Source organism: Mya arenaria, chromosome 4 (assembly GCF_026914265.1).
Source record: "Mya arenaria isolate MELC-2E11 chromosome 4, ASM2691426v1".
Lineage (NCBI taxonomy): Eukaryota > Metazoa > Mollusca > Bivalvia > Myida > Myidae > Mya > Mya arenaria.
This window is the reverse complement of record NC_069125.1, coordinates 36,235,527-36,260,485: the sequence shown is the minus strand read 5'-3', so window position 1 is coordinate 36,260,485 and position 24,959 is coordinate 36,235,527. Positions and strand designations below refer to the sequence as shown.

General features: G+C 34.6%; 3 protein-coding genes across 3 annotated transcripts; 2 read left to right on the top strand and 1 right to left on the bottom strand.

Moving 5' to 3' along the window:
* Window positions 1-957: 957 nt before the first annotated feature.
* On the bottom strand, window positions 958-5,784 carry LOC128231626 (agrin-like). The gene is made up of 4 exons (XM_052944655.1): window positions 5,723-5,784; window positions 3,500-3,620; window positions 1,906-2,097; window positions 958-1,069 (listed from the first exon to the last, which is right to left on the bottom strand). Exons 1-4 carry the CDS (start codon window positions 5,772-5,774, stop codon window positions 994-996), a joined length of 441 nt encoding a protein of 146 aa, XP_052800615.1. The 5' UTR covers window positions 5,775-5,784; the 3' UTR covers window positions 958-993.
* Window positions 5,785-7,921: 2,137 nt separating this feature from the next.
* On the top strand, window positions 7,922-11,419 carry LOC128231627 (agrin-like). Its single transcript, XM_052944656.1, has 4 exons — window positions 7,922-8,038; window positions 8,618-8,732; window positions 10,775-10,996; window positions 11,332-11,419. The coding sequence occupies exons 1-4, from the start codon at window positions 8,002-8,004 to the stop codon at window positions 11,390-11,392; spliced, it is 435 nt and encodes a 144-aa protein (XP_052800616.1). The 5' UTR covers window positions 7,922-8,001; the 3' UTR covers window positions 11,393-11,419.
* Window positions 11,420-12,512: 1,093 nt separating this feature from the next.
* On the top strand, window positions 12,513-20,802 carry LOC128231624 (heat shock 70 kDa protein 12B-like). The gene is made up of 7 exons (XM_052944653.1): window positions 12,513-12,644; window positions 15,633-15,776; window positions 16,114-16,335; window positions 16,670-16,888; window positions 17,471-17,615; window positions 17,935-18,072; window positions 18,445-20,802. Exons 1-7 carry the CDS (start codon window positions 12,636-12,638, stop codon window positions 19,398-19,400), a joined length of 1,833 nt encoding a protein of 610 aa, XP_052800613.1. The 5' UTR covers window positions 12,513-12,635; the 3' UTR covers window positions 19,401-20,802.
* Window positions 20,803-24,959: the final 4,157 nt, after the last annotated feature.

Genomic DNA, 24,959 nt, shown 5'->3' with positions numbered 1-24,959 from the left:
TTGAAAATATTATAGTTAGAGTACGCTATTTAAGATTGGTAGTTTTGTGTCTGAGTGGTGCGAATACTTTATAGTTGTAACACTTTAATATCTATCCAATACCTGCACATAGAGAGAAACAAATCGTAACTATCTTAGAGAGTAAAACAAAATGCTGAAACTTGAATTTGCTGTTTTAAAAACATGAATCGTTTGTATTCCAACGCGAACTCAAATGTCCAAATTTGGCGTAAAATTGACTACGAGAACTTAAAATTTGTGCCAAAATGTACTGCGCTGCACTAGTTAATGTTTAAAAGCTTTGAGTCAAGGTTCAGTTATACAGACGCACCGGCGCATGGATAACAGTCAGTGAAATTAGAAAACCTGACACAGAGTGAGGTAGTATTCAGCTGGGTAAATTTATATATGAAGGACTAATTGAAAAGCCTAGTGCAACATGGATTTCTTGAAAAACAAACAGCGCAACACTTCAAAATGAGTGATTTGTTATTTAAATTAATTAGGTTTGCACAAAATTTTATTAAAATAACGATTGTCATGTACATGAAACGCTAGAATGAATTTTCTATTGTCTCGTATAACCTGTATATATTGGTAATTATTTCCTTGATGATGGCACTCATGCTTATTACTAACATATCGCGTTCAAGTTAAGTTCATGAATGTGAATTTGAGTAATAATTGTACATTTACTTAAGACAATGATATACTCATCCCGGCATTTAACCTTACAATAAGTCCTCAATATGACTCGAAGCAACATCAACATTAAATAAATCCAATTAAGTCCATATGAAGCATCGATGTTTATATCATTTGTGCGAAATACGTGACAGTAAGACATTGTCCTAGTTCTTCTGTGAGCGCGAATGACATCCCCGTTAAAAAAGTTATATTACGAATCTGAGAGATGAAAAATAGACACGACGAACACACACGTAGTGCTTTGGGAAAAAGAGATTTATTCATTGCAAGAAAACATATGTGTGGTTAGTTTATTGTACAGCTTCCGTAATGCTTCAAATACAACTCATGATGCTGGCATCTGGCCTTTTCAAAGACACATCTGAAACGGAGATAAAAACGGTTTAACCGGTCAAAGTTGAATGTTGAAAATTTGATTAATTTACAAAACAATTCTACAAACTGAATGCTTTACATTCATTTATCTGGTACATCCCTTTCTATTTATAGCATGTACTCTTTGTATGACAACTTTGAAGAAGGCCCATTCATGATCAATAAAATTGACAATAATGTTGAACGTGATGGGTCAATAATGAGGATTTGATCAATATATCGTCAAAATTGTCAATAGTATTAGTACAATAATACTGCAGCATGTTCGCATGTGTACGAATGAATCAAAATAATAAGTAGAATAATTGCGCATTTGATGACCAAAACCATCGTTTAATTATACTGAGTCAATATTAAAGCCAATGGTATTGATCGTTGAAGGGCCGTTTAAATCTCTCAAAACGACTAAAGAAAGTAGGCAATACCTGTTGACCTTAAGAAAGTAATTAAACAAACAAACATTGGTTGACTGCGTTCATTATTGTTACTGTTTTTTATTTGTTTAATACGGCACCCGTTATCGATTAATGGATATTATACACGGGCGCACCAGGGAGAGGGTATAATTCACGAGGGCAACGTAACGGTTTCTTATCCCGATGTCAATTTCAATAGTTAGCATGTAATATAAGTGAATATCGTTGTCTAGTATCCACACTGTAGGAAAAGACCGGTTGCACCAATTAATGTATTACCGTCCCGATACAGAAAATATTGTGTGGACAAGTGCAAAGGGACATAACTCTCAGGACTGATTCAAATTCATCATAACGTTTGGACAATTATTCAATACTGTCTTGACTTAGTCAGCTCTATACTTACTCGTTTTCATACGTCATAGCGTTTGACGCGCACATTTTATGTTCTCCCGGGAATGCGTTGCAATTCATGGCAAGAATATCGGTACACGTAATGTTAAGAACAAGCTCCTGTTCAACCCTCTGACTGTCACATGGTCCATAGTGGCTCACAGCGATATCATCTTGTGCGCACATTGCCTTTGAAAATTCACACCTTTAAAAAAAAAGGTAATAATGGTTCACAAACGTTTATAAGTCGGTGTAAAGAAGTAATTAAAAATTAAATACAAAATAACTCAATATTTTCAACACATTATAATGAAATTAATAGCGTTACATAAAACATTGTTTTTTTGGCATGCATTAAACACATTATTAATTATAAAAGTACATATCTTTACAACATCATTAATATTTTAATTGTTTTGTCTTCCTAGGGAATAAGCAGTAAAGTTTGTTTTCATTCAATTTGTGAAGTTTGTGTGGTTGTGAAGTCGGTTAAAACAATTTGAGCATGACTCTCACATTTTCAAAACCCACGCATATTCACATGATGTAAAACAGATGTGACAAAGTGATGACCAAATTACATTTCCTACAACCAATAAAGTAACAATTGTTTCATTACACATTGACATTTTTATACATCAGAGGAAGTGGTTCTGTTCGCATATCGGTTCAATTTCTGAAAACTGGGGTAAAGTTTAACGTTAATCAAATTAATAAGTATAAAACATGTTAGTGTTAACGTTTCAAAGAATATTAAGTTTCTATGGTATGTTTTGGATTAGCTATAATAACACCCTATCGATACCAATCAAACCATTGAACCAAACCCAGTAGCAAATATTATTTTTTGATAAGGTTTACTTTTTAACAATATTGTCAAACTAAATCACTGGGTTGCGAAAAGGACTTTTTCTTATATTCAAAATGTTGATGCGACTGGGTCCGTATCACCAAGGCAAACTAGAGACTCCCGCTAGCACATGTCCATGGGGAAAAAGGGACTGCATATAGGTATCAAAAGGAACAGGCCAGTTGCCATGTTTAAACGAAGACCTTCTTTAGAAGCTCAAGGTTAAGGCCTTCAATAAAAGCAAAGAAATAAGACATATGCACCACAATCAAGTTATGTTCATTGGATTGACCATTCGTGGATTATTCTCTCCCAGTGAATACCTGTTGTCTTTCTTAAACACTGCTCCCTCACTGTTTGATGCAAATTATTCCATTTATTATGTGCTTTACGATGGTTTATGGAGTTTTATCAGTCCACTTCTTTTAATTATAGATATTGACTACCTGGGAGGACCGTGCATTTTGTCAACCAACTGTTGACCAAGGCTTTAGCTGAAGTTGAGAGTATTTGCTGAGGGTTGACAAGACGCACTGTTCATTCGCGTAAGACAGGTCATGTAATTCACAGTAATTCATTTATATAACAGAAACTATTTGAAACCTTTCTAAATATGGTTGGTGCCCTTAAATGGCCCTAGTATTTAAAAATTAAAATGATAATATAAAAATATCCAAAAGTTCAAATTGTTTCCTTAAAGGTCACCTAAATGTTATTGTGCCTTGAAATGGTAATTCCAAGATTTGTATGTACTTACTCGCTTGAGTAGGTAATCTGGTTGGTTGCACATAGGGTAGCGCCGGAGAACGGTTGACAGTTAATATTAACCAGGTAGTTACAGAGGTTATGGTTGCTCATCACAAAGCACTCGTGCACAGCTGTAAAGGACAGAAAAAAGTACATGTATATGTCACTTTAAAAAACCCAAAGATGAACAAATCTACGTCTAATTCACCAGTTGTGCTAGAGATATTTTACCAACCGAATTTTTGCAGTTGGATGCATAGACGAATAATGTTTGCCATGGAACACTCGTACACATCTGTTTAGGACTTATAATCATATGTTAATTCAAATCTTCGCAAGGGTTAATAAACGTCTAATTAACTAGTTGTGCTGTAAAATGGTTGACCGTGGATGTCCGAGGCTAAGGCTGTTCACAACGAATCAGTCGGTAACAGTTACAACGACGGGAGGCTAGTAATACGAGATTGTTTAGTGGGTTATAAGCCGAGTTAAAGAAGATGGTGTTCAAAATGCCACATTGCTCAAGGATTGAACCGACCCATGTACCTCTTGTTTAAAGCCATTAATCAAATAGCCAGTATTATGTCAACTCCTAATGCTATATTAATCAAGGGAGATAACAAGCTTATAATGTGTTCCACTACACACCTATATCTACAAGAAGGCGTATTAAACTCTGGTTATAGATGAACGTCTTCAGGCGAAATAAGTCATGTTCAGAAGAAAGTGGCATTCTTATACTGTGCCTAAGCAGCAACATATAGCTATATTTAGATTCATTTATCTAATATCCCTAACTCAAGTATTTTAATCTGCAATAGTTGTTGTTGTTTGTTTCTCAATCCAAGCATTTCATTAATAATGCGACCTTCTTCAAAGCATACACTGATGACATCATAAGCGACATCACAAGAGCATTCCATTGGATAGGTGCTACACCTTATTCAATCAGATTAACAGTCATCAGGATCCAGTCATTCATGTCCGTTTACTAATGTAGTGTTTGAAATACCTTTGATTTAATCCCGACGGATTATTGACAAATTTGATAAACGTCTCTCAGGAATTGGCAACAATATCGAGTTACATCGTTGGACCAAATTCAAAAAAGAGTATTAAATAAACAGACCAGAAAAATATATTAAAAATAAACAGGCAGAAAACGATATTTTTCGCAATATCTTAGGCGAACATATCATGGTTTAAATACTGATACCTTCTCAAATGATATTTAAAACTACGAGATCATAGGGCATTGAAAATAAGCATGTACAGTACTAGCTGTATGTTTGTATTGGATGAGATTCTTTTTCTTTGATGTACCAGTCCATACTTTGTACATTCAATCGGTTTAATATTACATTACCCAACATTGTCATTTTAATCATGACGAATGGGTCTGTAATATTATAAGAGGCATTGTGTTATTTTTGGAAATGGCATTAGTTTGAGTTGCATTATGGTGTAATGGTATCGGAATTATAAAGAATGCTTTTTTTTCATAAAGCACCGATTTCTTGTAACATGAACCACGACCAAATGACGAGTAAAAGTATCTGCGACAACCGCGAAACATTAGAATGTTGTATAAAATATTTACTCGCCTTTTCTCTACAAAGTCTTGTAATGTAAATACCCGTGAGTATCATGCCTTCACTTGTGCAAGGCACTTTAGTCCAAACCTTTCTTTGATCAGTAGCACTGCTATTATGTTTTCGGGAGGGTTGAATCTAATTAATATCTACTTGTATAGTAATACAAATATTATTTGACGTTTCCACCAGCACAAATCATGATCCGTTATTTGACCAATCTTACAAAAATACCTAAGCACTACTTTAAGGACTGTCTGCATCATGAAATAGATAGTGGCACACTCACTTTAAACCGGAGTATAAATGTTAAATAAAGACTTCTCAATACTTTATCAACAAATTTACATTTGCAAATGTTTCTCATAACCTCCAGTGCACTACTTAGAGACGTGCTATATGGCATATACAGCCTTTATTTCACACTGTGTAAAGCATATGGATAATACAATATAATCTACAATGACACGCACAGAATTCAAATATTCAACGAAGACCCAGTTAAGATTAACAAAGTAATGGCTTAACAGACAGTACTCATTTATTATTATGTAAAAATCAACCAATATTATAAAAATACTAGAGAAAATAGCTAAGTACTATTGAAAGACAGATTATACAAATTGCTAAAACCTACGTACCAAAAGCGTGCAATGCAAGCACAAACCATCCTAATAGTTGAAGAGAAATCATTGTTTGGGCTAAAAACAGGTCACAAGAATGTGATAAGGATTGAATATATTAAAGTTTATTTTGCAATGTATATATCTTTACATGGTCTACGTTTATTGAGTTATTGAACATCAGTTAGACGACAATTGACAACACTTCTTCAAACGAAATATTGCAGAAGTGCCCGGTCAGTTTTATTGCCTTGAGAAGCCATGTTCAACTTCTTGAAACTAAATAAAACTAGACCTAGTTAAACAATACGTCCAGACTAATCAGTTTATCTTCTATTCTGCCGGCTATGGAAATCAGTAAAAGTTCAGCTAAACAAGATTAAAGTTGTCTGGCTGTCGGACTTGGTATAATATTTTCAAAAGTATTAGTATGCTAGTGCATTAGCATGCTAATTCCTTTTCATTATCTTTATTTCATCGCTTTGTCAAAGGGGACAGATCCCTTGAAATTTATAAAAATAGCGACAAAATGCCTTAAACGAATTTAAGCAGGTGTTATTTAACATATATATTAATCATCCAAGATTGGAAACTTACATCATTTGTATTTAATATATTGAATCGGATTAAAACGAAAGCATAGCTTATGCAGTTTCTCTACAGCCTTAAAATTGTTTATTAACCAGCCCATACTGCAAATAAAAACTGTGTTTAAAATCCGTGGTTTGAAGAGGTTTAGAGAATAAGACTTCATTACTACTAGTTGATTGTTAAGATCAAAAAAGAGAAAAATGTTGTTGTTTTTGTTCTTGTGCATTTGAAGGTCTATTTTAGTGAAAGGTAGTATACTTTGAGGTTAAAACACTGTTTGTGGTCCGTATGTATTAACTAGCACCACTTGCATTGTCTTCATACGTGTTAGCAACAGTAACAACACCAACATGTTGCTTTTAAACTGTAGCCTTAGTATTAATTTGTTTTCAGTTTTAAAGATAAAGATATAAAACAATCATTGGCAGGATAAAGTTACGTCCTAAACTATACACTCGCGAAAACAAGCTTCGTAATTGGTACCACCATGAGGTGCAGAGATGAATTGACAAGGTACACCATAATGTATTTATTGTCAATTTTCAGATGATTCACAATCATGATATTCATTCAAAAATATTTAATTCATGTTAAACATATGGCACAAACAGTCGCTGATACGTTTGCGCTTGTATTCTTTGTCTGATAGCGTTCAGGTGATCAAATTCTATACCAGTGGTTCTGTGGCTACCTCTCAACCAATATCCCGGGTTCGAACCCTTATTAAATGAACACAATTTCAGAGTTTGTGTTGGCAGCCATATTTTCAATACTATGTTGAATTTGTTTTATTGCAAAATAAAACAAAAAATCAACAACTTTTTATTACCTTCACTGCAAAATTGAGAATCATATAAGCTTTTTTATGATGTTTAAACATTTCCTTTGCAAACATTTTGCACGGAATAAATAGGTTCGATGTCCAAACTCATAAAACGTGAACGAACCCATTCGAATGGACATCTCGTTACTTGAGTTCCATGAAACGTTCTTGTAGTTTTTCACATAAGTATCAGGCGTAAGTTATTTTTCATGAAGTCATGACTTGGTGATTCACCAAATTAGAACAAAAGTTTTGCCGGTGCTAGGGGATTGTGACAATAGTGTACACATCAATTATGATATTAAGTGGTCTTAATCAAACGGTTGTCATACGCTGCTGTATTTTGTGGTTCCGATAGATCACTCTTTGTAACTAAAAAAGTCATGTCCTCATATTTGCCAAATATTGTTTTTTTATTGCAGCTCCTTTTCAAGTGTTGTTAAAAATCATTGTGTTGCATATGTTAAGTATGTAATACGTTTAAAATTTGTTTTAGAATGTATTTAAATAAAGTATTAATATACCTACATATAATATTGCTTTTGTATAAAAAACTATGTCAAAAAGCTGGCCAGTACGTCCAAGCAATGCTTATAAAACGTATGCACAAGTTTAAGTCATATGACATATAACCAAATTGAAAATAGCTTCAGTTGTGTATGCATAGAATACATCTTCAGAATGCCTTAAATTGAAATTTCTAGATGCACAATAAATATATCTCCTACATTACATATACACAGTCTACAATCACAGAACACTATCTATATTCATGTAACTTCAGAGCTTCGTGATAAGACGTTACCATACTCGTAGCACATTGTTTCCTTATCAAGTGTTCACAACTTACTTAGTGTAAAGACAAACAGGTCGACTCACAGGCATGACGCCATTTCTCTGTTTTGTAATTCTCTTCATCGGTAAGTTAATATTTTATTTGTATATACCTTTTAATAACTTGTCAATAGGCTATTTTAATCGAAGAAGATGACTTAACCGGTAAATGCCAGTAAGTCTATGCACTGTTGTAGTTGTTTTAAACCATCTAAATAGACAACTGTTAGACGACTGCTTTTGGTTTGGGTTATAATTATATTCCATGTTAATACCAAACTTGTTTAGTGCATTTTTTCTTGTCCTTCAAGTTCACTTGACGTTATTGAGTCTTGAATACATAATTCTGCCTTAACTGGTGGTGGCGTTCCAAGTGGGTAACTAACAATCCTTATGTTTATATAGTATATATCTATTGTGTTGTATGTGGAGTTTTGTGCTGTTGTTTCATGTTTCTGGTTGGTAATTGTTTGTTTTTGTAGTATATATATTCGGCGTTTACCCTGTGCCATTAAACGGGGTTTTTGTTTAAACTTTCGAATACTGTGCTTGTTTCAGTAGTTGTTCTTATGAATATTAAATAAAACATTGGGCTAATGTAAGCTTTAGCACTTGGAAACCGGTTATATCTGTTTCCTCTAACCGGTATTCGTTTGCTTCTACAGCCGTCCCCCATGCAGTTCGCGGGGAGGTATGTGCCTATGTGCTGACGCAAGACTGCAACTTTCTCCCGGACATGAACCGTGTCTGCGGCACAGATGGGACTTCGTACAGGAATAAGTAAGTTTTTATTTAATCGGTGGCGATGATCGTATCGGACTCTGAATCAGAGGATCACGGGTTGACGATGATAAATCTGGTTATCAACCAGAAACGGTAACTGGTTCTTAATCACATGTTCCTAGCAGGTTTTAAAACTATGTACACCTCTTTTCTTAAAAAAGCTCTACAGTGGTTATGTTACAAGTTAATCTTTGCTCAATGTTAGGCCTAAAATAATAAATCGGTGGTTAAGGTAACATGGCCCCCTAAGAAAAGGTAGGGTAGGTAGGGATTTTTTTTAGGTTTATAGTTTGGTACAGGTTGGTTTGCTTTGTGTCCTTTTACAACAGTATTTCAGTTATATTATGAGACTGGTGGGGCTAAACATTCGATAACTATAATTTACCTGGATAAACAACCCCTTAGATTGATATAACGGCGCTCTCCCAACAGAGCTAGCCGAGTTTCGTTATCATTCGTTACACACCTTCTGAAAGCAAAACATATTGATAAATAAATGACAATAATGACCTGCTTCATCATCTCAAAAACATTTTTCTGCAATTCTCAAACAAGTAAAGTAAGGAATATTTTATCAACTGTACAAATGGCAACATACCCAGGTTTCAGTCCCAGTTTAAAATGAAGTGACATTTTGTCAGGCACCAGCCTGTGTCAGAACTCTCAGAATTTTATATTTCCTTTCTATACTAGTAGAATGTTTGCCCTGCTGCTATTTTATTTAAACTATTTTTATAATTGCATTATTGGTTAAAAATCGACAAGTGAAAAGGGTCATGCTTGTCCTGCAGTGGTGGGTGGGGTATATTAAAATAAGACGGAATTCAATCTTATATTTGGGAAAACTTATACTATTATCCTGAGACATCTTGTTCCATTGTATAAAGATTACTCTGAAGAATGAAAAGTCGGAGAATTTCCCGATGAACTGTAGGATAGGAATGTTCTTCATACAAACGGGTCCATGGCCCGTTGTCGGATGTTGACATGTCAATCTCGGATATAGACCCCGGTTGTCATGAAACAATATCTCTACATCTCTGAAACTCATCTCGGGTGTTATAAGCTTAAACTCCCGATGTTCTGGAGTGTTATGTCGACCACACGCCGTTTTTACGATATTTATGACGGCGGAATTGGTCTCCATGTTTTTGTTGTGTAGCGATACGCACAACTTATTATTTTTTGCTGTAGCGTTTCGCAAAATTCATTTCTTGCGACACGCCGAGCATAACACCCGTACGGTACCGTACAGTTCCGTACCGAGCACAACATGGCGATTTTTTTTTTCGCAAGTCCCACCAAAAAACAATAGGGTCGGCGGTATTTTCCAGGTAGAGTCGGGTGACCCGAACCACACAATTATTTTTTTAGGCCTAACGTAAAATAGTAGTACCCCTATAGAATAGAATCCAAATAAACAATTGTTAATACAACTTAAGAAAAAACACATGTTAAATATATTGTTTTATGTACAGAAACTTTAGTCCGTGACTATATTACAAACATTAATTATAAAAAAGCTATTTCTTCAAGTTTCATTTTTTTCCTAAAGACAACTTCTGATGAGATAAGTTTGAGGTTATGGCCTTGCTAACTCAATAAGACCCACGTGGACGCCGTTACAAGGCGTTAATCCTAGCTAACGGTAACGCAATTTTGGTGTGGGTATGATTTGTTTGTGGGGTTTGTATTTGTGGTGTAAGTTTGTTTTTGGTGTTTGTATGTGAAGTTAATATGTTTGTGACTATAGTTCATTAACGTTTTGGCCCTTGCCTTTTGTCCATATGAATTTTTTATTTTTGAATTTTCGACTACTGGGCTTGTCCCTGTATTTTTCAAGCATTATCGTAAAAAAGTATAAACCCTATTTCAAAATGGTAAAAAATAAGCAATATAAATGCACTTTTGTTAAAAACTTTTCGGTTTGAAAGGTGCAAAGCCTACCAATCAGTTAACACTAAACATATATCAAACATGGCAGGATTCCCCCCCCCCCAATAACGTCTGTAAAATGTCTACAAAATATTATCCCGCAGCTGCGCCCTGGCCAAGGCATACTGTCAAGACAATACAATCCACAAAGCCCATGATGGTCCCTGCACAGGCGCAACCACAACCACAGCCCAGCCGACCACGCTTAAACCTATCGATGGAGGACAAGTAGCTTTGGACATCTTCTGTCTTGACCTTATCTACATCAACTGTCCAGCTGGCGGTGTCCAGGTCTGTGGCAGTGATGGGACTTTCTATGTGAACATGTGAGTACATCTTGATTTTAATAAGTGTGCATGTTTATATTAAATTAAAATACACATCTATGATGACATTTAACAGAGCTTGATAAGACTCGAACAAATGTGTATTGAATAGTACTCATATTGAAGGATGGGCTGATGGGTGGGGAAGGGGTTAGATACTCTCATTTTACTTTAATATATCACAGTATTTGTTGGTTGTAAGAGGTAAGGGTACGTAATGTGTTATTGAAATGTTTATGAGTATAACATAAAACCGTTAGGAAAATAGGTTAACTGCTGTAAAATGTGAACTACATTCCATTTTAATAACACTTTTTAATTTCCTTCTTTTGCAGCTGTGAGTTCGACAAAGCACGTTGTTTCCACCGGGATTTGGTCAACGGCAAGAATTGTTAACTAATCAAGCAATAAAATTAGAAGTTGTGTTTATATTTCTCAATTAGTAAATTGTTGCTAAAGTTTATTAAAAGTCGATGATTTGTCCACAATAATGTCTACGACTAACATTTTAGAAACTTCTTCATAACTTAAAAGAAGATTTCAACACTAAGTCATACCAGAGAGAATGCTGTAATGAACTTAAACTTAGCTGAATATGACGTCAGTTTTCACCTGATATTGTTTTGGTAATGCGACAGTTTTTATGTAAATGTCACATTTAATCACTGTCAAGGGAGAGAAAAACTCATTAACATTCAATGATGACACGACAGAATTATTCCACATTTAAGATCTACCATGCAGTCCAGTATTTCACAATTGCATAGACTGTGCGTATATACTACTACTACTACTACCACTACCACTACCACTACCACTACCACCACTACTACTACTACTACTACTACTACTACTACTACTACTACTACTACTACTACTACTACTACTACTACTACTACTACTACTACTTCTACTACTACTACTACTACTACTACTACTACTACTACTACTACTACTACTACTACTACTATTACTACTACTACTACTACTACTACTACTACTACTACTACTACTACTGATAATAATAATAATTATAATAATAATAATAATAATAATAATAATAATAATAATAATAATAATAATAATAATAATAATGTGATATTATCAACATCAATCACAGCGTTAAAACGATGTGTTTGTTATATGCATTTAAGATCTACTATGACCACTCCCGATAAACCTGATTCTTGTCAAGAAATAGGAACATTATACTCATTCATTGACGTAAAAAAATAACATCAACGCATTTATATTTTACTCAAAGTGAACAAATGACATTCAAATTTTATTGACAATGAAAATGTACCTAAAGATCTGTAGTTTTTTGTTTGTTCGTTTATTCATCTTGTATTTAACTATTTTTTCAAGTATTGACGACCATTCTAAAATAAAGAGTTTACATTAAGTATTATCAAACAATTTTTTCATTATTGACATTCAAACATAACATGAATTTATAAAGGAGTCTTCATCGAGTGAACGTAATACAGTGAACCAGTTTACCTGCAATATATAAATATCAAAAGACACCTGATCTACTATTATCGAACGGGTTTAATTGCGTAGTATAAATACAATTTTGAAATTCAAGATTTGTGCCGCATTTGTTTAAGTATGTTAACCATTACGTGGTAAAATTATGGAATTAGTAAGTACCTATTATATCATATGTATGAAGCTGTTAAATATTTGTAATTAAATAGTTGTGTTAAATAAAATTCTTTATTTTGATATTTTTAGAATTGCACTTTCGATTTCAAACTGATTTTTTTTTAGTTTCACTACATTAACATGTTATATATATCATCAGTAAAAGCTTATATCTGTTAAACTTATTTAAGTATGCAGATGACCTTTAATAGGATACAAAAGTATTGTCAAACGCATATGTCAACAGACATTTAGACTATAATATTGTTGAAATATATTCTTCAAATTTATTCGTTGTGTGTGTAAATCTATTAATATTGTCTCTCTGGTATTCGGCATGTTAGAGCTGGTTAGAGCTACCCTGGTTCTTTAACGTGCAGCAGTGAATAACACTGTCACACGGGAACCCCATTTAACGCCCCTCCCGGAACACGATTAATGTTGTTAAATGGTGCGGCGGGGAATCGAACATCCGATCTCTGGATTGACAGTCAAGTGTGTTACCACTAGACCACGGATCCGCCACAAAACTTTTGCTTGTCCCTTTGACAGTTTTTATAACAACGGATGTCCATATAGTTTAATCAAGTAATCAATAAAGTTGTGTTGTTTATCATGTATGTCAGCAAACTGTAACGATAATTCTGCGATAATATTGCACCCAGCGTCAAATTATGAGATAACAAATCGTTATGGAAGTTCTATATTTACAATAACAGAACTTTACTCATGTCTTTCACGCAATCAATATCTTTCATTTTAGCGGTTAATCTCACCAATCAAATTGTCATTACTTTAATTGAACTCAGAATTATTTATAAAGTTCATTTTTATTAAAAACTTTCTTTCTTTTTATAACGACAAAACACTTGTTTTTCCACCAAACAGGTTTGCAAATTTAACAAGATTATTCTTTTTGATTGCTTAACTTATGAAACATGAGCCTGTTCGTATTAATCAAGTAAGGTAGAACCGCACGTTAAAACTACAAGACCATTAGTCTTATCCTGCGCGATTTGTCGATATCAGCAACTCGACTTTAAGTATATTATGCGAACAATTGCAGTGCCTCAATATGATTCGATATTCAATATAAAGGTTCTTTTACGAAAGTTCATTCAATGCATTATTTATAACTTATAACTATATATCCGTTTTTAGCTTGTATAAAACGCTATTCATGAAAACACACTCAAAATGATCACTCATGGACATGGCATCGTGTGTCGACGTAATATTTTTCATTGATAATAGCTGTTTATATTTCAAACAGATATATTTTATGACTGTTTTGTATATTCGTTTTGTATTGTGGGTTATTCTAAATAGTAAATCCTAATATTGCCATTTGGTGAATATGAAGTATATGCAACAATTGTAAGATCAATATATTACATTCTTCATTTTAATTTAATTTCACAAGCGGGAATGCATGTATACTGTTTTCAATCTTGGTATATATGTATATATATTTCATTCGGTAAGCGGTTAAAATATAGCTATTTATCTATGTATTTGTCAGCGTCAAGTGCTGCTGCTTTGTTTTGGAACTGTACACGTGTAGTTTTTAATGCAATCATTCAATATCGTGTATTATGAACCTGAGACGGTAATGTAATGTACACCTGTGCGTCTTACTTTTTATCTTTCGTCCTATAACCAAAAATAACCGAGCGAGTTAATATAACAAATATCAGTACATTTATATAAAGAAAATAGTCATTCTGATTAAAATGAATTTTCCTTTCCAGATGGTATGTGAAGGACCTTCTGGTCTCCACATAACTTTACATTATCCTCTTACGAAGAGAAATACTTGAAAAAAAACACTATGCATGTACTACAGTCTGGAAACCAGTGGCTATTGTAGATAACTGTTGAAGGTGCTGCCCATTTTGTGTATGTACGACAACTGGTAAAAATGATCACTGAAGCGCATATTTGAAATAATTATTCATAAACATGAAAACAAAAACGTGTTTTAACATTTCTTTACATGGAAATGGAAAAAATGGAATGTGCGTTTATATATTAGAGAAAACCTTGCGACGTTAGGATAATTTATAAGCTAACAGAATGATACACGTATTTAGGCAACAACGTAACCAGCTCGTTACCAGTATATGACCCCTAGAGTTTTGAAAGTTGAAGGAAACGTCAAGTTGTCTTATGAAAAGAATGTCCGAACAATAACTCCAGCTTTTGTTGTTATGTTTTCATTGACCAATATTCAATAGGGTATGCTCTTTTTAAGTCAGAAGTCAAAGTGCAAGGTTACGGCAACAGTATTATAAGCACTTTGCCTCGCACAATAAATCGACAACAGTTTTAATTAGGATCATCAGACTTAAGTGGTTGGTGTCCCTTGACCAGTATATGTCCCCCATTGTTTAGGGTTCAATATGTCAATATGTCAAAGTTAAATTGAAGGCCACGGTCAACAGTAGAATGGATAGTGTGTATGTTAAAACGATTCAACGATATGGCAAAGGAACATCAAAGTTCAGAAGTAGTATGTCCTTAACCAGTATATGACCTCTATTGTTTTGGGGTCGACAGGTAAAAGTGCAAGAGTACTGTTAACTTTGAAAGCTCTGTCCCACCAATAACGCTTAAACAGTTTGATCTAGGACCATTATACTTTAGTGGTAGGTTATCCTCGATAAGAATGTGACCCCTATTGTTTATTCGGAACAGACGGTCAAATGTCTATGACAAACAAACAATAATTCGAGTACAGATTGACGTCAGACCATCACACATTAATGATAGGTTGCCTTCGAACAATAGATGGCCATCATTGTTTTGGATTTCGATGGTCGATTGTCTCATTAACGGCAATTAAATGCTGAATAAATTATAGTATTGTTGTGTTTGTCATGTATTTAAGTGACCCGGGCTATATATTTCCGAAAATAGTTCGAGGCCACGTTACTCATTATTAAAATGTTTGAAATAAAACCTCTTTGACCCCTCTTTCTTTCAGAGTGTGATAAGAAATCCTGACCTCGTTGTTGCTATAGACGTTGGCAGTACGTACTCGGGCTATGCCTGGCAATGGCGGTCAGGTTTCAAGGCCAACAAAGCCAACGTTGAGTTCAACACTATTTGGGGACAGGGTGCTCCTCCGGTAATATTTTTTTTCTTGTCTAAGTTTGAAAAATGTGAAGTGGCATGTATTTTGTGTTAGGAACGATTCGATGAGTAGTTACGTGTGTGTCTAAAGATGATACGCGTTAAACATACCAGTAAAATAAGATCAATGGCATACTTGTCTAGCAATGAAAGTAAAATAGTCCTTAGTCTATTTTACAAGCAATACAATATTTAAAATGAGGCATGATATATCGTACTTGAGGATAAATTTTACGTAAGGCTTAACATATATCTTATACTTAATTTCTCTCTTCATACTGAAGCAGTATTACGTTTCATATGATAATGATCTAATTGTTTTTCCATTTCAGTTGCATAAGACGAATACTGCCTTGCTGTTGAAAAGGACTACTGAAAGCACTGAAGAAACTTCTGCTGAGAACCCTGCTGAAAAAAAGACGGAAATAGTAGCGTTCGGTTATTCCGCGGAGCGAAGGTGGGCGAACATTTGCGGCGATCCGGATCTAAAGAAGGATAGAGACTCGTATCATCTTTACAAGAAATTTAAACTACAGTTATATCAATTGGAGCAGGTATGGTTCTTTCCGACAATTATTACAAATAGTTAATCGTCATAATCGTCACACTATTTACTTCAAATGAATGTTAGTTACATGCCTAGATGTTCTACTGAAACAAGTGCGTTGGATATTGTGCTATTTTATTTGGTCAGAAAAAAGCCCACTTCTTTGAAATGTTTTAATGGATATCCTATCAACATGTTGTTAGTATGTCGATGATTTAAAGTTTATTTGAAGACGTTCTAAAATCTTAGAATCGATGTTTGAGCTGAGATATTCTATATCAAAACTTTATTGCCTGTTTTCCTATTAACCTTATTTCTATATGTGTGTTCATAACCTTAAGAATCAGACTGAAAGAGCTGAAATCGAAGACGCAGATGGTCGGAGAGATCCACTTGAGGAAATTATGACGCTCTTCATTCAAGCCTTACGAGAAGATTTTCTCAAACGGTTGAAAAAGAGAGAAATAACTTTAGAAGATGAGCAGATTTTATGGGTCGTCACCGTGCCTGCTATTTGGTCAGAAAAGGCCAAGAAATTCATGAGAGATGCTGCCGAAAAGGTACATAGTATTACGCATGCAGATTTCTAAACAAAATGTTTCACATGACAATAAAAAATACATTGAGGAACAAGATATAAGCAAGATATGTTGTCTGTTATCAGATTGATTTAACATATAATAAAATTATTATATTTTGTTTATAATCATAAGTTGGGCCATACTATGTTTTAATAATAGTTGGAAAATGTAACATTCGAAATAATCGGGTTTTTTAACTTGTCTGTTTTCGAACGGAACAAGTAGAATTATTGTTTAAGCATTAATGTAGTTATGTAAACACTTAAACCCTGACTTTAATACAAAAATAGTTTCAAGATTTTTAAATAAAACGCATGTTGGTAGAGCCATTACGCACAGCTATAGCAATCTCTGGCAGTTAATACTATTGAGTCACAACAATGTTCTACTGTAAAAAAACATCAACGAACGAGCGTTGGCGTTCGCTCTGCAGCACTATTGGTCATTATTATAGTATTTCCTTATTCTTGAAGTACTTGAATTACGTCCAAATATGTGCAAACAATTTGACAACCATTAGCAATTTGTCACAGTTCTACCAACTTCGTTTGTTGTTCGTAGAGCGGCATAGGAAAGAGGAATCTCTTACTTGCGTCTGAGCCCGAGGCCGCTGCAATTTATTGCCTTAACCTTCCCTCGGAGCAGAAATCTGCCATGCACAATGCATTTATGCCGGGCCACCGATTCCTTACCGTTGACCTCGGAGGTAATCAACGTTAAATAATCAGATGATAAGTTTCAACGGATAGATAATTATAAGTTTATTTCGAACTGATTAATTGTTATTTTATGTTATGGGGGAAATCAGAGTACCCGAATGTACCAACTCGTCTAGCTTGGTGACATGGTTAAGTATTCCTACCCAACACATAATACTAAACTCAAATATTTTTATTTGAATGACCTGCGTGTGTAGTTTGTGTTTGCGATGAATTGGTGTGTTGCCTAGTAGTTTAGGTGGCCTTAAATTGAACCTTTAGTGCTTCATTTTAATTTCCTTGTGATAACAACTTGACCTCTTTCAGGCGGAACAGCTGACTTATCGGCTGTTGAAGTTCTAGGTGATGGCTCGTTAAAGGAACTGTGTAATGTTCAAGGCCAATTAGTGGGCGGACAAAATGTCAATGAAGCTTTCCTACAGTCGTGTAGTGAAAATTTTGAAGGTAACCAGTTCATCTTTGCCCTTTATCGTTATCATATCAAGTTCCTTATAACGTATTGTTTTCCATTTAGTCGTGATTTGGCTAAATTTGCATCTAAAAAATATTTCCGTCCATCAACCGTAAACATAATAATTTAAAACACGTTCGTACAATGACACAAAAGAAGTTATATTTGATGACCTGTTATTGATATGAAATCGTGTACACGCCTTTAAAACTGATTACATTAAACCAATGTTAACACAAAGTAAATCATTGCTTTTTAACGAAATTTAGGGCCATAATTATTCAATGTGCAGGCAATGTATACACTTATATATATCACCACTGAAAGACCAAAACAACACATAACGTAGTTCTCTTTAACAACAGGGGATGTCTGGAAAAAATGCTTTATGGATGCAAACCCTCTGGACTTACTCGAGATGGAGCATGATTTTGAAAAAATGAAAGTTGCCATTGGCAGCGAAGATCCAGTTGATGAATTAATTACTGTCCCATTACCGGAGACAGTGATGGAGGGCATTACAACCAAATCCATTAAACTAAGCCCAAAGCAAGACAAAGGATTCGAAGCTAAATGTAATAAACTTCAGTTCAGGTCAAAATATATCAGAGACTCATTATTCAAGCAAACATGTCACCTAATCTTCGATGCAGTAGACCGAGTACTGCAGAAAAGAGAATCTTCTGGCATACAAGCCGTCGTCTTGGTAGGGGGATTCGCCGAATCGTCGATTGTTCAAGAAAATGTTAGAACAATGATACAAACAAAGTACAGCAATGTAAAGGTTGTTGCACCGACCTCACCTTTCAAAGCGGTTCTGATGGGCGCTGTCATGTATGGGCATGACATGTTTATTTACAAGAGCCGAATAAGTAGAGCGACTTACGGAGTTGGTTGCAAAACAATTTTTGACGAAAAAAAGCACGACCAATCAAAGAACTGGTACAATGAGGACGATGGAAAATACTACTGTAAAGATATATTCGACGTGCATGTCCGCATGGGGGATTCAGTGTTTCTCAACGACAAATCAACGATTGGCAGGACCTATTTACCATTGCTCAAAAATCAAAAGATTCTAAGCCTGCCATTATATGAAACATCAAGCCACTGCATTGAAAAGGAAGCAGTACTTTATACAACCGATGGATCTGCAAAGAAGGTCGGCGAAATTAAAGTAGAGTTGCCCGAATCCGAGGACTCAACCAAACAAGAAGTTTGCGTACAGATGATTTATGGAGGTACCCAGCTGTCTGTCATTGCCAAAGAAAAGGGCTCTGGCAAAGAATACAATGCTGAAATCAAATTTGACACTGTGTAATGGGTTACTTATCAATGTAGCAGTCACCTGAAGACACCAAACATAATGATTTACCAAGCATGGCACACTTCAAACTAATTGCCAAATTTATTCCGCTATTGGAATAGGCAATGGTAGTACCTTGACATGTAATGATGTGTTTTTATTTTCTCGATTGTGTTGAAAACTGATATAAGATAACTCTCTTATTCAATTGAACTATTAAAGAATGTTGTTATCGCTGTCATTTTTTGAAAAAAAAAGATAAGGTTGTGTTGCAACATATTTCGCCATCTATCAAGTGTCCGGTTGGCGTATTTTTGTTTACTCTTTGATGTATGGAAATTAAACTTGCATTTTTTAAAAAGTCCGCTGTCTATTTTCAATCTTCCAATTTAAAGTAGATGACAACTGCACTTTATCTGAAGGTAAATATTGATAATGATGCGTTCAAAATTTGTACTCATTAAAACTTCAGACTGTTATTCTTAACTTCTGATCAGTTCGCAGAAACAAGATGGACTGCTTAACTAGTAAGAAGTGTTCTTAAATTAAAGCTATATATCTTGAATAGCTATAAGCTACATTATTAAATGCGTTTACAACGCTCATTTTCAATGCTCATAATCAAATGATTATTGTTGTTACCTTATGGCAATGCAAATTTATCTTATATTCATGAAATCTTACACTAATATTTTTGTGATATTGGCATAACTGCACGCGGTTAGGTTTTGCAAAATTTAATATGTATTCCTAAATCAAATTCATTGTCTTTAAATGTAATGTCTTCTGGAATTCATACAGTTTAAAGTTATTTTAAAAGTTTATGGCAAACTGTCCTGTATAATCAATTCCGAGAGCATCCAACCTGATTATGTTTCTAGAATTGTAAATATATGTCCGAATTCATGTATGAAGCTGATCTTGTTTAATATTATCATTTTTATTTCGTTTTATGTGTAATTAATATCTTTGTTATTGTTTCTGCGTATGTTTGTTATTGCGGATGTCTTTTGCTACGTTTATGGGATATTTCGAGTGACAACGGATGCCATGGCCAGTTTTTAGAGTTAATGTATTCATCTAGAGTTGACATCTAATGTTTTACGCAAACAGGATTAGCTGTGCAGACGGACTATGATCAACTACGTTATATGAAGCTAATCATTAATGTATATTTCTATCATGATACTGCTATTTAAGTATTGGTAACGATACCATCTTGTATAGGGCCAGTTTCAGAATGATGTGATATATAAACACACACACTTGAAATATAACCATGCTGTATTAATACTCTATTGAACAACGATAGCCCGATCTTTATTTTATGCTTAAATGTATCCTTTCATTTGTATATCGTGCCTGTATATTTGAAATGTTGTCTGTGTTTGAATGAATAAATGAATCAAATCGTACAATAAAATGTTTGTTAATGATTTCGTGCGAACTTACTATCTTCATTGTTGACATCTTCATTAATATTATCAACCTACTGGCATTTGCTGACCACATTTCCTTTTAATAATTGTTGTCCTCGTTCTCAATCCCTGTAGATAATACTTTGTGTACCTTCGTTTATCAATTATTGTATTTGCTCAAAGCATTTTTACTAATTAATCCCATTCGTCGTTTACAAAACAAATACAAAATGTTCATTCTAGTCAGCGAACAAAACAATGAGGCTGATGCTCTCATCTATAGTTCAATTTCACTCCGAAATAAGTTTGCAATTTTAAATATTTATAAACTTCACTGAAAGATTTGTCAAGCTCCATTGATAATTATGTAGCGCATGCCATTTCTTATCTTACCTTAGATATAATGGTCACAATTAGTGGTCAATGTTGATCGAAACGGATTATCTGTGTATCAGAATTCAAATTGCCTCTGTTTTTCAAAGGCCACCATTAAGCAAATTGCCACTGTTTCGCAAAAGGCCACCATTGAACAAAATAACGTTATTCACCAGAATTGCAATTTATAGTATTAAGGCCCATGTTGACTATACACATGAATTAAAAAACAACATATATAATACAATTGTGTTCAATAGTGTTGTTTTCTAAACTACCTTTGAAGAACTGGTCTATAACGGTTCCGAAATTGTCAAAGTCGTGTACGGACTTTCCACCAGAGACGGTATCAGGCAGCAACTTATTTAAATAATACAATGGAAACTACAGGGGCCATATTCACTTCTCAATGGCCGATAATCGCCGATAATCGATTATATCGGCAGACATTCGTAGCTCGGCGGTCGGCGACCTCATCGTTCCATAATCGAATAATCGAAAAAAAAGTTTGCTTGAATCTAGTAAATTTAATAAAGCGCAGTAACTTAGAATTTAGGGAGGTAATCGCTACTTTGAGTTATAACAGTACGTTCCTTTAGTTTTTCTTTGCGAATCACTTTTTGATGGCAGACAGCGACACCCGATCACAAAATATTTGATTACCCTGGTAATCGGTTGTACAGGTACTGGAAAAGTGCAAATCATTCCATGAATCTTAAGAAACTAGGCTTGATCGACCATAGCTCTGCACAAATATTGAAATGAACGTCAAAATCAGTCGATGTAAAAACAAGAAATATATGCTGGAATTTGTCCGACCACATATCTCGTTCTTAACCCTTGTAGATGCATACTTTGTGTACATTCGATTATCAATTATTTTATTTGCTCAAAGCATTTTCACTGATTAACACCATTCGTCGTTTATTAAAACTATAAAACGTTCATTTAGTCAGCAAACACAACCTTGACAGAAGTGATACGCTTTACGATTAATTTCATTTAATAATATTTTCTAATCATTATCCGTGGATCACCAATCCTTACGGCCGTTCATCATTGTTATTGAATGTGTCATGTATATGCCTAAAATGTTTAATTGAAAACGAAATAAAGAAGCGCACATTCGTCTACCTTAAAGCATCATTTAAATCGCGATGTTATTTTGCACTGTCAATTTGTAACCGCCTCATCAGCGGCTTAGCTCCCTTCGAAGAGCTTCGTTTGTGACCACGTAGTTACTTAATTTAATTCATTTAATTAAGAGACATATTCTTCAATTAACAGATTGCAATTAAAGTAATGCGAATTTTGAATGGGTGGATGTTAAACGGTGTAATGCGCCCGCGAATTCAGAAGTGAGACAACGTGATATGTAAAATAATACGCCCAATCGCCGACGACGTCAGGATTTTTTTCTTTGACATGTGAAGTCGATTGACAGGTCATTGATGTTGAAATGTTTCAAAGTTTACTTGGTTGGTTTTTATCGGAGCAAATGCCACGATCAAACAATGTTCCGACACCTTTTTAATAAGGCATTGTTCATTTGCAAACAGTCTGAGCCATTTCTTTTTAATATTTTACGGAAATTCAATTAACCATCTCAGATTTCTAGAGCATCATAGGAAAACGTTCAGCACATACTATTTGTGTCCCTATTTCAAATGTCAAGGTTACACTTGGAGGTCAATGTTATAGAATTTGGACTTTATTGTAATACATCGTGTTAAAGCTATAAGTTTCTAATTACTCAAGTGTTTTCAATTAAACTTCACAGAATTGTAGTGCACCATAGTAAGATGTGCCGTATAGTGACCAATGATGATTAAAAAGTAATTTTTTTAATACAATTTATCTCAGCCATGCGTTTTATCTGTATATTGGAATTTATTTAATTTTCAAATTCTTGAACAGCACCTGTTCAGGGCATTTGTTAAGATAAATGGGCTTTTAATCAAACTTTTATTCAACGTACATGCCCAATCGAAGGCATTTGTCAAAGTTTTGTGTCAATTCTTATTATATTGTGCGACACGAAGTCGGTAGTCATGTGTTCTCGGTCTTTGAAAAAAACAAATGTTCATAATATTACAAATGTTGTGAACCTTTTCATTGAATCAGCAGGAAACGTTTGATACGTACTGAATCTTAATACTAAAAAATGCAATTTTTATTAGTTAGGCGCTTGTTCACGAGTTCCACGTGTTCACAGTTGATAAAATAATTTAAATAAAAGCAACATGATATAATGCGATTCGTTTGAATGTTTTTTTGTTTTCTTAACTACCTTTGAGACTGATAACAGTTCTGAATTGTCAAAGCTTTAAACGGGCTGTCCCCCAGAGACGGCATCAGGAAGTAACTAATTTGAATTATACACTGGAAACCACAGCGGCCATATTCACTATCGTATTGAGTATGAATTTGAACTTCAGCCTCTAACAATCAAATATCTTTAATCTGATATATTTTGAAAGAAAGAAGAAATGTACCTGATTTAAGAACAGATACAGCGACTTTTAACCGCAATTTTACAGCATTACGAATAAGTCCGTAAACTGCTTGGTATATATTAATAATGGTTCAAACCCTAATCCGGTCAAGTGCATTAACTAACTTCTTGCCCACATCAACATAGTCATAAACCCGCTTGATCTTAGTCATGATATCACAAACAGTAACATTTCAAAAAATAAAGGCATTCGCACAGTATGCATATATTAACAGGTAGGTTTTCCAACATATGATACATACAATAATTAAGGATCTCCAAGCTGTCACACCAGATTTGTTATCTGCTCAGAATATTTGCAATTAGAACTTAAAGCGTTCCTGTATTCTTGTATATTAGCGTGTATTCACATATTTTATTTCATTATAATGTCATGTCTCTAGGTCCAAAGCCACTAACTGCATTGTGTGAAGATAAGCCTTATACTCCGCTAATGAATTCCTTGCAACCCTTCGAGTCAAAACATCATAAAACATAGTACATAATATAATGGCAACTACAGTGACTTCTCAAAAGTCATAAACGTAAGGAAACCTCCTTGTTAAGTGTCACCAGGTTATTATCCTAAAACAAAAATGTAAGGCACAAGCTTAGGGACTAATGGTAAAATAAAACGTCCAAATCCCTCTTTAAAGGTACAATACTAGGGCCTCATAGGAAAACGGGTAAGGTAGAATCCCTTTTTAAAGGCACAAGGCACGGTCCTAATAGTTAAAAATGTAGGGAGAATCCCTCTTTATCGGAACACGGTTAAGGTCCTTTAGTAAAGAATGTTGGGAGAATTCCTTTTTAAAGGCACGAGGCACGGTCCTAATAGTGAAAAATGTAGTGAGAATCCCTGTTTAGCAAAACACGGCTAAGGTCCTTTAGTGAACAATGTAGGGAGAATCAAAGTTTAGAGGCACACGGTTAGGACCTGATATTAAACAATGTAGGGAGAATCCCTTTTAGAACAAAAGGGTTGAGGTACGAATAATAAATGGGGAATCAACGTTAAGAGGTAAAAGACTAAGGCATGATAGTAGCAATGTAGGGAGAATCCCTGGTTAGAGGCAAAGGTTATGACCGGATAGAAATCAATGTAGGGAGAATCCCTGGTTAGAGAAAGAGGTTAGGACCTGATAGTGAACAATGTAGGGAGAATCCCTGGTTAGAGGCAGAGGTTAGGACCTGTTAGTAAACAATGTTGGAGGAATCCCTGGTTAGACGCAGAGGTTAAGACCTGATAGTAAACGATGTAGGGGGAATCCCTGGTTAGACGCAGAG

Excerpts from the sequence above, each read along its gene's own strand:
- LOC128231626 (XM_052944655.1), bottom strand. The coding sequence starts at position 5,774 with ATGATTTCTCTTCAACTATTAGGATGGTTTGTGCTTGCATTGCACGCT. Across the intron at positions 3,621-5,722 it reads GCTTGCATTGCACGCTTTTG|CTGTGCACGAGTGCTTTGTG; the intron begins GTACGTAGGTTT and ends TGTCCTTTACAG. Across the intron at positions 1,070-1,905 it reads GCTATGACGTATGAAAACGA|ATGTGTCTTTGAAAAGGCCA; the intron begins GTAAGTATAGAG and ends TCTCCGTTTCAG.
- LOC128231627 (XM_052944656.1), top strand. The coding sequence starts at position 8,002 with ATGACGCCATTTCTCTGTTTTGTAATTCTCTTCATCG. Across the intron at positions 8,039-8,617 it reads TTTTGTAATTCTCTTCATCG|CCGTCCCCCATGCAGTTCGC; the intron begins GTAAGTTAATAT and ends TTGCTTCTACAG. Across the intron at positions 8,733-10,774 it reads GGGACTTCGTACAGGAATAA|CTGCGCCCTGGCCAAGGCAT; the intron begins GTAAGTTTTTAT and ends ATTATCCCGCAG.
- LOC128231624 (XM_052944653.1), top strand. Across the intron at positions 17,616-17,934 it reads CCTTACCGTTGACCTCGGAG|GCGGAACAGCTGACTTATCG; the intron begins GTAATCAACGTT and ends GACCTCTTTCAG. Across the intron at positions 18,073-18,444 it reads GTGTAGTGAAAATTTTGAAG|GGGATGTCTGGAAAAAATGC; the intron begins GTAACCAGTTCA and ends CTTTAACAACAG.